We start from the raw sequence: 12,097 nt of genomic DNA, 5'->3' as shown, positions 1-12,097 counted from the left end.
GAATTCCTGGATTTCTGGGGCTTGCTTCATGTTCTGCAAAACTTGATCCAGACAGAGAGTATGCTCTCAAGGTCGATATTCTTCTAGATGAAATAAGTGTTCTGATGTCTTTGGACGACAGATCCAACAGTACTAGCGCTTCCCTTTCAAATAGGAAGATTGTTAGATGCAGCCAGTTTGGTCTGGATGAAGCAGAGGACCTTGTGAGAGGAAGTCCTGTCTCTTTGGAAGCCGTAGTGACAGTCCTAATTTCAGTTCTAGTCCAAAAACCAAGGTCTCCTTGGCCAATGTAGGGTTACCAATATTACTGTCACTTGTTCTCATTTTATTTTCTGGACCACCTTCCCTAATAACGGGAAGGATGGAAATGCTTAGAGGAGGCCCTGTGGCCATCTGTGTGATAGTGCATCTGTCCCCATAGATCTGGGGTCCACTCTTCTGGTGAATTACTTTGGTCTCGACACATTCATGTAGTTTGTGAATAGGTCAGTTGAGGGCAGGCTGACAGATTGGACAATTAACTCGAAGACTTCCTGATACAGGCACAATTCAGTATTGTTCACCTTGGACCTGCTGAGCCAATTCACCTTCTGGTTCAGGTCTCCCTTTACGTGAACTGCCCTGAGGGAGAGGAGAGAGTGCTCCACCCATTACATGATTTCCATTGCTCTGGCATGTAGCCCTGAGCTTCTTGTTCCCCCACGGTTGTTCACATATGCGACTGTGATCATGTTATCTGACTGAATCAGGATGTGGTTCCTCTCTAGGCTGGAATGAACCTTGGTAAGCTCCAGCTTGACTGCATAGTTCTATGAGATATATGCTGTTGATTCTTTCCTCCATATTGTAGATGCTATGAGCTGTTTAGGATGCCAGGTGTGTTCCCCTGCCCTCCAGACTGGCATCGGTTGTCAGGATCAGGGGATCTGGAAGGCATATGTGCATTCCCTGGCGGGCATTGCCCTGGGCTGACCACTGATTTAAGGAGTTGATCACCTGTGCTGGAATCCTTACTTGATCTTTCATGCATTCTGGGAAGTGGTCCCATACCTTTAAGATGAAGCCTTGAAGGCACCGGATGTGTGATTATGCCCATGCCCGTCCCATGGAGTGATCCCTACGCATAATACTAAAAGGCCTAGCAATTGAATTCTCATGCAATAGTGGGCCTTCTTACAGTTCCAAAACAATGTGAGGTCATCTTGAACCTCCTGGAACCTCTCTAGGATATATCGTGGTCTGGATGAAAGCTGAAGGCATGCAGGTAAGTATAGCGGTCAGTAGGTTTCCGGTATAGGGTGATGTTTATGTGACCATCGCTTATTTGTACTGTAGTGTCCGGGAAGTGGATCTCTTGTGTGGACTGATCCAAGCTGAGGTTGATGGTTGGGTGGAAATTGTTGAAATCCAGGTGGAATTCCTCAAAGGCCTCCTTCCCAAGGGGCCAAATGATGAAGATGTCATCAAAGTAGCGCAAGTAGAGTAGGGGCATCTGATCAAGTGGGTTATATCCCACGAAAGCTTATGCCCAAATAAATTTGATAAGTCTCTAAGGTGCCACAAGGACTCCTTGTTGTTTTTACTGAAGTCAGAAAATCACCCTGGACAGGGATGACACCATAGAGGTTAGGGTCTCCATTCAGAACTTAATTTTCTTCGTCTACTTTCTGAGTCTCTTGAGATCTAGAATGGATTGGATTCCCCCTAACACTTCTGAATGGTAAAGATGGAGTAGAACCCTGAGATTCTTTCTTCTGAGGGAATGGTCTCTATTACTGCCATATCCAGGTGAGAAATTTTGTTCTGGATTAGATCTTGTTTTACAGGGTCATTTGAGATGGGGGGCTGAATGAAAAACAGAATAGGGTGGAGCCTGTAACTCAAGGGAGTATCCCTGGCTCACTGATCTATTTCCCCCAGAAATGGGAAATCCTGGCCCTAGGCTTCAGCTCCTGGTGGAAACCTTTGCAGTCTTTCTTCCCAAGCCAACATTCCACAGCTTTTTCTGGAGAATCTGCTGTCTCTTTGCTGGTATTTCTGTGAGAATGAAAGCCAAAAGGAACACTTTCATCTGAAAACTGGTCTCTATTCTCTCAAAGGCATGGTGTGGTGTCAGCTGGGCCTCTTTAGATTTTGCAGCATTCTCCACCACTGCCTTGTCTAGCTTCTCTCCAAAAAGCAGGGCTCCTGTGAATTTGGCAGAGCACAGCACCAGCTTTGTGTGGCTATCCATCTTCCACAGGGACCGAGCCATATGTGATGCCTGGTCACTGAGCTGGTGGTCATGGCTTTGGTTGAGATTCATCGTGTCCAATGAGGGAAACTTTCTTTAAAATAGATCCAAAGTCAGGGTGACCTTTAGCCATGAGGGCTCAGAGATCTTCCAGCTAGGAAAAAGATCTCTTAAGAATGCAAGTAGCTGTCAGGGACTCTGAGGGAGGCCTCAACGTCTTTATTGAGAGTGGCCTCCATTTTTCTATCCATGGGATCCTTCGGATAGAACCGTATCTTGAGAGGGGGGGATGCTACCGCAGGGTCAACCTTTGGTATTTCAGTAACTGGGACTTTCATTCCTAGATCCTATAGAACCCAAGATCCTTTCCGTTAACATGCTTGTCCTTGTTTGGCTTACCCCATTCATCCCAGATTACTTCCTTGAAGGAGGAGGGTAGGGGAATCACGGCCTCAGGGGAGTATTTCGAGAGAAAAATTGGCTCAGAGACTTACTCTTGGGATTTTTTTTTAGGTTGAATCTGAATAGTAGATACAACCTTGTTGGTAAATGGCCTTGAATTTCTCAGGGTGGGGGGAGACAGGGGAAGGCTTTCCCCAATCCTGATCAGAGTCAGAGCCTGACAATTCACCATTCTCTGTGGAAAGGGAAAAGGAAGAGGACTCGTACCATCTAGATCTTTTTACACTTTCCTCCCCTGCTGTGTCCCATACACCCCAGGGATGTGGAAGAGAAAAAGCTTCTAGAGCCCTCCTGGCCAAATTGGAAAGTGCTTATGAGCCCTGCTTCTTTCCCCAATATGCTCAGGACCCATTTTGGGGGTCAGGGAAAGGAGGAGGGAGGGATTTGTGACCCTGCAAAGTCTGCCCTCTCTCTTTTCCAGGGGCCCCTTGGGACTTACCCCTTGAGTCAGCTGGCTGGGGTCCTCCTTGTCCTTGGAGCCTTTCCCTGCTCTGCCCAGTGACTCCTGGTTCATTTTACCCATGGTGGAGTCATGGCAGCTCTAGTGGATAGCGGATCCCTCATGCCTGTCCAACTCATAGCCCTTGGACCTAATAGAGTTAGGTATAGAAGGCTGGGTGAAGCCTGGGAACAACTCACTGTCTTCCAAGCCTGAGGAGGGCAGTCTGACAGATGGAGCACTGTATGGATTTCATTTGGTGCTTTTTAGGCTACTCTGACATACCTGGAAGTTGCAAGAGAAGCAAACAGGGAGGCACTGTAACTGCGGCTCTCAGGAGTTCCAACACCCAGCTAAAAAACTGGCCTGGGAGGAGGAGGGGCTGAGAGGGAGATCACTACTGCCCCAAATTTTGACAAAGAAGTCCCTCCCACGCAGATGTGAAGGTGGGAGCTGTCTGCACGCTGCCACAGAGGAATTGAAAACAAGTGGGAGCATGGCCAGATGATGCGACTCCAAAACTCTGATCCATTTCCATCAGCAGCAGAGAGAGGAAAGTAGCCTAGATGTCAAGAACTGAGAGAGACGCTGGGCTGCAGAACAAATGGGAAAGCTTGACTGTTTGCCAAGAGGAGGAGGAGGAGGAGGATTGAAAATCCTACATCAAGACTGGTTATGACTTACCTCAGAAATGAAGAGAACCCAGCCACTAGTCCAGACCAGTGGCAGCCACATCACATAAATTAACTGTTCTTCAAAATAATATATGATATGAAAACAGTCAAGCATTAGTAAGCAGATATCCAAGCAAGGATAATCCTTTTTGTGTTATTTTCTAATGACATATTAGTCAAAGAATAGAGTGGGAGAACTGTAATAAAAACTATGTACCAGTATAGTATATCCTGCTGAGTCCTTTGTCACTTGATATCTATACTATTATGGAAAAAATTCTTTATGGGTTATATTAAGAACTGGTCAAAAACTAAAAAACATGAAATTTGCATTTAGTTTTCAAAATGGAGTTTTTTGCTTTTTGAAATACATCATTGACATGTTATCGTTCATTTCCAAAATAGGAAATTTTCAAAAGTGATTTCTTAATAATTTGAATTACTTTTCAAAAAACACTTTTTTACTTGCAGTGATTACTGCAAGTAAAAGATTATGTGGTGAAAACTTTTTAATTGTTTTTCAAAATTCAAAAATCATGTATGAAAATTTGTAATTTAAGTGATAAAAATTAAAGTTGATTCATCAATTTATAAAAATAAATTAAAATATTTTTTGGAAAATGGGAATTTTTCCTCAAATGGGCATTTTTGACAAATTTTCATTTGAAAAATTTAAGTTGGCTCTAATTATATTTAGTAACTCAAATACATTATATAATAAGAAAATTCCAACTCATTTCTAGTGCTTACAGGTAGTTAAGACACCAGGACAACTGTAAGTAGTTTAAGCATTTTATTAACAATGCATCCCTTTGATAAGATTATACTTAAGGAGGCTTTTAATGCCCATGGACATGAACTGTACGCACTATACAAAAAACAAAAAAAAACACACAAAAAAAGATCAATGTGGGCAAAGCCGTGTTGAGACAAGCCTCTGTTTAAATTATACACAGCTCAATGAAATATTCTTACGGAAAATATATAAATACTTTTTCTTTCTATGTTACAGGTATACAATATAAATCAGATTTCAATGTCTGTTCAGTGACCTACAAACACTAGAACCTCCAAATATGTAGCAGCGTATTACTAAATAATAATAAAAAAAGTAAAGAAACCACATGGGGCAGGGAAAATAAGTCTTGAGATTTTAACAATCCCTTCCCTCTTCAGAAAGACTAATTTACATCATCTCTTATAATGCAGTTTTAGGGATACTGACAGCCAATATTGGAACATTTTTTCAACTACATCTACAAAATGTCTGCCTTTTCCCCCTAAGACATTGCATTTTGTGCTAAAACAACCTATTCAGTGGCAAAATGGCAAGTTACACTTTTTTGGCATAAATTACATTTCTCAAATTAAATAGTGTATTTTACAAAGCAAGTCAAGCAAAATGTGCAATTTCTGCATGCTGTGGCATTGCTATCTGCCTATTTTACAAAAATAGTCCAAAGAAAATCCGCATTCTTTAATGAACATAAAAATCTGTTGTGAACAAAAATATCTAGGAAATCAGAACATGGAGCTAATAATTAAACAAATTGAAGAAACAAAAGGCTAACCTTTTCCACTTCCTACCAAGGGGAAAACTCTAACACGGTTTCTAACATGTTCCCAAAGGTCTTTCATAAATTTAGGATTTTACTTTCAGTACTAGTATACCTTTAAATAAGCACAGAGTGGTATAAGTGAATGTAACTGAAAAAGATTACAGAACCTTTTCAGCTGCCTCCACAGCGAAGCACAACTTGTTAGAACCTTCTGTGTAAGAGCAGCAAGGGCATGGGGAGAGGGCTAGAGGAGACATTTCCAAACTTAATCTAAACTTCTTCCATGAAGAAGGATTCCTCCTCATGAACGTACATTCACTTTACAATGTTACATAAATTAGCCCAGATCTAGAAAAGCAACTGCGGATTACAGAGCAGACTGAAGTGGAAGCATCTGAAATTTTTTACTGCTCATTACTCATTTATTCATTCTCTAGATGTTTTAGAACTATTTCTAGAATAATTATTTCTCTTCCTTATACTACTATCATAGCTGTTACTGTTTTTTGTTCAACTCCCTCTCACCACAAATTAGATTCACATTCAAGCTCACTGCATATGTTTTTTAAGAATAATGATAAAATATATGAATGATTTCTCACTGCTGCCTGGTACATACTTTAAGATGTATATAAATGCAACTTACTTCTGAGTGTTTCAACCCAACCCCCAGGTCACTCCCACCCCCAAAAATCTCCAGACAAGCAAGCTTTTATGGTGTAAACTATTGAATACTTTGTCATTTTAGTGTGTCATAAAAAAAACAGAAGACATCTGTAGCTAAATATTTAAGATCAGATTAAACAGGGCAATTCTTTGATGAGCACTATTCTGTTTCTCACATACTTTATGTCCAATGGCCAAAATTACTGAATGTGCACACCTAGGCATAGGTAAGTGATGATCTACTGCAACTCTCCTTGAAATCAGAGAGCTAGGAGTGTTTAACACCTTTGAAAATTGGACCTCTAATCTAGATGCCTACATATGGCTTTAGGTGGTTAACTTCAGGGACCCTCCTCTGAAAATTGTGGCCATACTGTAATATATATTCATTCATGAGCTCTAGGTCACAGCAAGTACAACTCTTGGGAGTATACTTAGAATGCAAATACTGTAACTGAATGCTATAGGGTTTAGCAGCATTACAAATCTTTAGGTTTGGAAAGATACAGAGTGAGCAGAGTCTGTCAGCTTCTCATGTCTCCTTCTAAAATTGGGGTGGGGGGGAGTTAAGCATAAGGATTTTCAATTAGGTTTAAAATAAGCTGCATTTTACAATTATTTTTCTCTTTATGTAAATATATCTAAATGATATTAAAGGAGCAGAATAAATGTTCTTAAATTAGGAACTTTGCAAAAGGATATTTTGAAAATTCACTCTAAAATTCACAGTTTATAACTAATGCAAATGTCACAAATTACTCCAAATCATACAGTACCCCTTCATTTGTCAATTAACATTAAAAATTAGTGTGAACTAAATGTAATTTAGTTCTAGAAATGCCGTATCTATGAAGCTTACAGTACTGACATTACATCTATTATGCATATTTTGTTGAAATTTACTAACATTGATCTAGATACTTGAAAAATTAATCTTCTGCTACCATTGAGATCAACCCTTAAGTTTTCAGCAATGTTTCCATACATTAACTTCTTGGTGTAATGATTCCCCACATAACTGAGTACTTCAGAATACTTAAGCATTCAAGGGCGGAGGATCCAGACCTGGCGGTGAACAGCGGAATTAACAGAGTGGCATCAATTTTTAAAAGTATATTGAAATCTTCATTTGCTTATTTTTTGTTTATTGAGATACCTTTCTAATGTTCTTTCTATAATGTCGATAAAAATGGTGACAAAGTTTTGTTTTTTTAAATAAAGGTGGATAAATGGCTTACACTGCCTTAACTGCAGAAAAATAAACAGATTTATTTGATTTAACACCATCTAGAGTTATTAAAACAAAGAGTTCATACTCTATTCTAACTGAGGTAGTGTTGGAAACTAATGTATAACATATGCTAATCCCATTTTTGGTGGGAATACTACATTATTTGCTTTGGAGTTTATATCACTATTTCTTATATTGTGGTTATTTTGGTTTTGCAGAAATGTTTATTCCTTAAGACCAGAGAAGTCCAAATAACTACTGTTGGGTAATGTTTTCCATTATCGAATATATTTCATAGACACGATATACTGTTATTGGTATCATTGATGGTAAGAGTTAAAGTGGTTTCCTTCTGCTCTTTCCTTCAATGGGATCTCATGAAAAGATGAAAAACTCAGGGAACTAAATTTTACTGTGAGAGAAGCAGGTTGTAGCCCGGCAACTGCTTTGCTGTCAGGTGTCGGCATGCAGTGCACTCACTGAAATGAATTCTGCAAAGCAATGATGGACAACAAGATGATGTTGCTTTGTCCCCAAAATGAATGTCCAATATGATCAAATTAATTCTACATTTCATTAGGAACTGTGTTTTGCTCTTATTAGCTCACAGGGCTATCTATGGAAATCTCCAATAGCACATTAGTTAATAAGGTAACATGAGGATTATGAAATATTGGGATAAATTTAACCTATCTTCATCTAAACTATCTAATTTGACACTTTAATTATAAAAAAGGTAAAAGTGAATGGGTTAAAAAGGAGTTCTATCTAATACAGTCCAGCTGAATGATCCACATATCAAAACCAGGCTTTCTAATGAAGGTGGCCATGCTACTGTATATACAAATTTGCATATATTTGTATTTAATTCTTGTAAAGGCTTCCAAATCTCTTTAGATACATAAAAGGTTTTTTTTTTTTGTTTTTGTTTTTTTTTGTTTAGGTTGCACTCAATTTATCAACCTCAAGAATAACATGATGAAGGCAGTTATTGTACCCATTTATCGGTCATTGTATCAAGTAAATTGTGCAAAAGATCTAAAGAACACCAATATAAAATTAAAGTACTGCTCTTTCAAAATTTGGTACTTAAGGCTTTTCACTACAATTATTAGCATTATCCGGTGATCAGACATATGAAAATTAAAGCAAACATTTGTTTTAGAAAAATGTTTCCCATGGAATGTGGAAATTACCTACTACTATGTATTTTACCAAAAAAGCAACAATGATCAAATGTTTTCTAGTCTAGCTGATACAGTATTCACCCTATCTGATACAAATCATGCTTGTTAAAGATTTTCATTTAAGAATAAGACCAATGTTCACAATACATGAGCATGAATATAGAAATCCCAAACACCACATGCATAATGTACAGGGAAAACCATCAAATTTCAGTTGATTTAAAAAAAAAAAAAAAGGATTTGTTGTTTTTTAAATCAGAAACTGTAGTGAAAATCCTTAACCAATTTAGATAACATGTTGTATGTAATTGCCACAAAACTGGAGAGAGTGCTAATAAAATAACCACTCTTGCAACTATAGTAACATTAAAATAACTTACAAGAAAACCCCAGATTCATGGAGGTTTTTCTTTCTATCTGAGGTTATGAACCCCTCAAGTAGTGTTACAAACATTAAGAAAACTAACATAGAAGGCCCAACGTTAGTCCCTTGGCGTCCATGGTTACAGTATGCCCCACTGTCGGCAATGGGTTATACTCTCGTGTACCCTGACTCCTGGCGTCCAGGGGTTAATAAGCAAGGCATCATTCTGCTTATCTGGAACAGAATTTGAAGTCAACCATTTAAAAGAGGTCTCTGCACTCTGTCGTATATTGTTTAACTGTCATATTAAAAATGAAATGAAAACCTGTGCAGGTGTTCAGTGCTTGTTTCTTGCATATATTGGTAATTATTATTATTAAAACTATGGTAATGAGTTACAATTCCCCAAGGGCTCAGAGGGCTGGGGCAGTGATTTTTGTTGAGAAAAGTCTTCATTCACTCTTCATGTACCAGTAATTTCTGGAACTGTCTAGGAGATGGTGCTCCTATCTTTGCTGTCCAGTCAATCAGAAGTTGTCTGAGGCTTTCAGCAAGTCCATATACCATGCACTGTACAAAACTGAGGTCAGGATTCAGCTGATGTGTCAATTACTGGTTGTTTTGGTGGTATTGCTAGAACAGCCTCTGCTTCTTCATGCATCTAAAGGGAAAAGAGGATGCAGTATTAACTTACAGGTGTTCTACCATGAACACATCACAGAACCACAAAATTGGCATGAGTGCTCACTTCATTTAGAGCACGATGAAACCTGAATCCAACTGGTGCATCTTTTGAAGTTAATACTGTGAAGAACTGAGAAATATCTATTATTTTTTATGAATATTGTGCATGCCTGTGTGTGTTAATGATGGGTTATTTACCATGGAGGGAATGCCAAATATAGGTAAGACACTAGAAGAATAGGTCTCTGTTTAAATCCCTGTCTCAGAGTGCTGTGCACCTTCTGGCAAGTAAATCATACTTTGTTTTGAAGAAACTTTTCCTGAGTTACTGCACACTAAACAGAGGCTCCCGAAAGCAAACCCTTGCCAAGACCACCGGGGCTTATTAGGAATCATGACTGGAAACCAGGGGATGTAACCCGTAGACCCAGTCACATAGTAGGTGGATCACAGGGTTCTACTCAAAGAGAAGTAGAGGCGTGGACCTGTCACTTGAAAAGAGTATACACAGGGGATGACAAAAGGGTCTCAGAAGGGGCAGTTTACCCAAGGATCATGACAAATAAATCTTCACTTCTACTTACTTGTAAAAACTGTACATCTTGAAATAGCTCCTGAATGAACCTTCGAGATGGCAGTCGAAATGTGCAGTGTGCTAGCAAGTAGGACACCTCAGAGTAAAGGCAGATGTCATCAAATGCTTGGGGGAATTTCTCTTTAATGCTAATTATTTAGGAAAAGAACGCAATTTTAATATACTCTCACATGTAACCATCATTATATATATATATTTTTAAACTGTTCAGCTAAATGTTGGTCATAATGGTTGACAAAACTTCTCTCTTCAGCGACAGAAGTTGAGAATTTTTAATTTGTTCAGCCAAAACAATCAACTCATGTAAGAAGAGAAGCACCTAATCCAAATGATCTACAGGGATTATTATTATACTGTTTGGGCACAAGCACTTCTCAACATGTTACATTAGCTAACATTTTGTATCCAACCAGAGGAAATTTAGATTAAATGAAGTTCTATACAAGTATACGTACAAAAATCTCAAATTGGAAAGCACTATTCAAGTCCTTAGGCTAGATTTTATTTTAAAGTGAACAGCACAGCATAGTAGTTTATAACCAAATAGTACAGTATATAATTAAAAGCAACAGGCACTCATTGCATGTAGTGAAGCATTAAGAAAATTCATACAATAAGGACTTTAAGCAGTCAAACTTTTTTTTAAAATGTACAAAACCACTGCATATCAGATGCACAAAATACCAAAATACCAAGGACTATTATGAAAGAAAATGAGACAGAGAAAACAAGTAGATATTAATTTAAGGTTTAATAATAAATCTTAAAAGGCAAGTCCTTTAAGTCTGTCATTCCTCAATCTGTCCTTAACCCCCACCAGTATACATAGGCATGACAGAGTTCCTACAAAATAGTACAACCATACATGAACAATGTGTAGTGCTTAGCATTGCAGTTATGCAAAAACTGATCCCTAATTTTGGATTCACTTAGTGGAGACATTATGCCAACCCATCTCTACGGACTTATGACAAAATCAGTTTTGATGCTTTTTAAAGCCAGGAGAAAAATATGAAAAAAATACAGTTATGATTTTACAAGATATCTACACTGAATGCTGGTAAAACTATAGTTCGAAGGACACATTTTTACTTACGTTAGGAGTCCAGTTTCATGGCCTTTTGTTCCTACTGAACTACTCAAATTGATTACTAAGCGTAAGACTTCTTTTCGCAGCAGTATTCGGCACACTGGTGTATCATCTGGAATTGACTTTACTCCTTAGGAAAATAAATTCCACAGTATGAATTTCAATCAGGACACTCTTTCATTGTGTTAAATGGAAGTGTCATGTATTATACAGCTGAACCGTGCTAATTCACAAAAATCGCTGCATTTTGTGAATTACCAACACACACACGCGCTAAAAAATACAAAACCAACAAAACCCATCACCAAATATACTTTGTTAATTTATTTTACCACAACAGTAATTTAGTTTTAACTTGTTAGATTACAGCTTAAGTATACTAGTAAATATTGTGCAATATATTTTACAACGAGGTCTTAAAGATGTAACACCCAACTACATTTCTGTCCCTGCTGTGGCACTGGCAGACCAGGTGCCAGCTCCTGCCATGGCTTTAGGCCTCGGCAGAGCACTGATCAATTCAATGCTGGTAACCAGTCTGTTTCACCTGTGTGTCAGTATGGATAACATGGGTGCTGGACTTAAAACAAAGGGTTTAGTCTTTATGAAAAATTTAAATATTACCTTTATAGCATGCGATAAAGGTATTGTAAGTGAGATTACTGCATGCAGTACCACCTTATACCACCTTTATCACATGCTATAAAGGTAATATTTAAGTTTTTGCTTTGTAACCACAAATATATGTTTGCTCTGACACTGCCCATCAAGAAGGGCCATCCAAACTAAATGGGCCATTGTGGAACATCAGTATAAAAAGACTTTGTTAATTGCCCCCTCACACCATGAAGGGGCTAACTGAAAAAGGGCTCAAGCCGATGGAATGAATTCTGGAAGAAGGAAATAAAAATAG

General features: G+C 38.4%; 1 protein-coding gene across 2 annotated transcripts in view; it reads right to left on the bottom strand.

The window, feature by feature from the left end:
- Positions 1-4,586: 4,586 nt before the first annotated feature.
- Positions 4,587-12,097, bottom strand: part of RICTOR (RPTOR independent companion of MTOR complex 2) — a 182,060-nt gene continuing 174,549 nt past the window's right edge. For both annotated transcript variants that reach the window (XM_054032098.1, XM_054032099.1), the window contains 3 exons: positions 11,191-11,314; positions 10,084-10,222; positions 4,587-9,476 (listed from right to left, as the gene is read on the bottom strand). In XM_054032098.1, the coding sequence (XP_053888073.1) occupies positions 9,402-9,476; positions 10,084-10,222; positions 11,191-11,314 (338 nt within the window). In that variant the 3' untranslated portion in view covers positions 4,587-9,401. The remainder of the gene's footprint in view (positions 9,477-10,083; positions 10,223-11,190; positions 11,315-12,097) is intronic.

Source organism: Malaclemys terrapin, chromosome 6 (genome assembly GCF_027887155.1).
Source record: "Malaclemys terrapin pileata isolate rMalTer1 chromosome 6, rMalTer1.hap1, whole genome shotgun sequence".
Taxonomy (NCBI): domain Eukaryota; kingdom Metazoa; phylum Chordata; order Testudines; family Emydidae; genus Malaclemys; species Malaclemys terrapin.
Note: the sequence above shows the minus strand (reverse complement) of the source record. Positions and strands in the feature narration are given on the sequence as shown.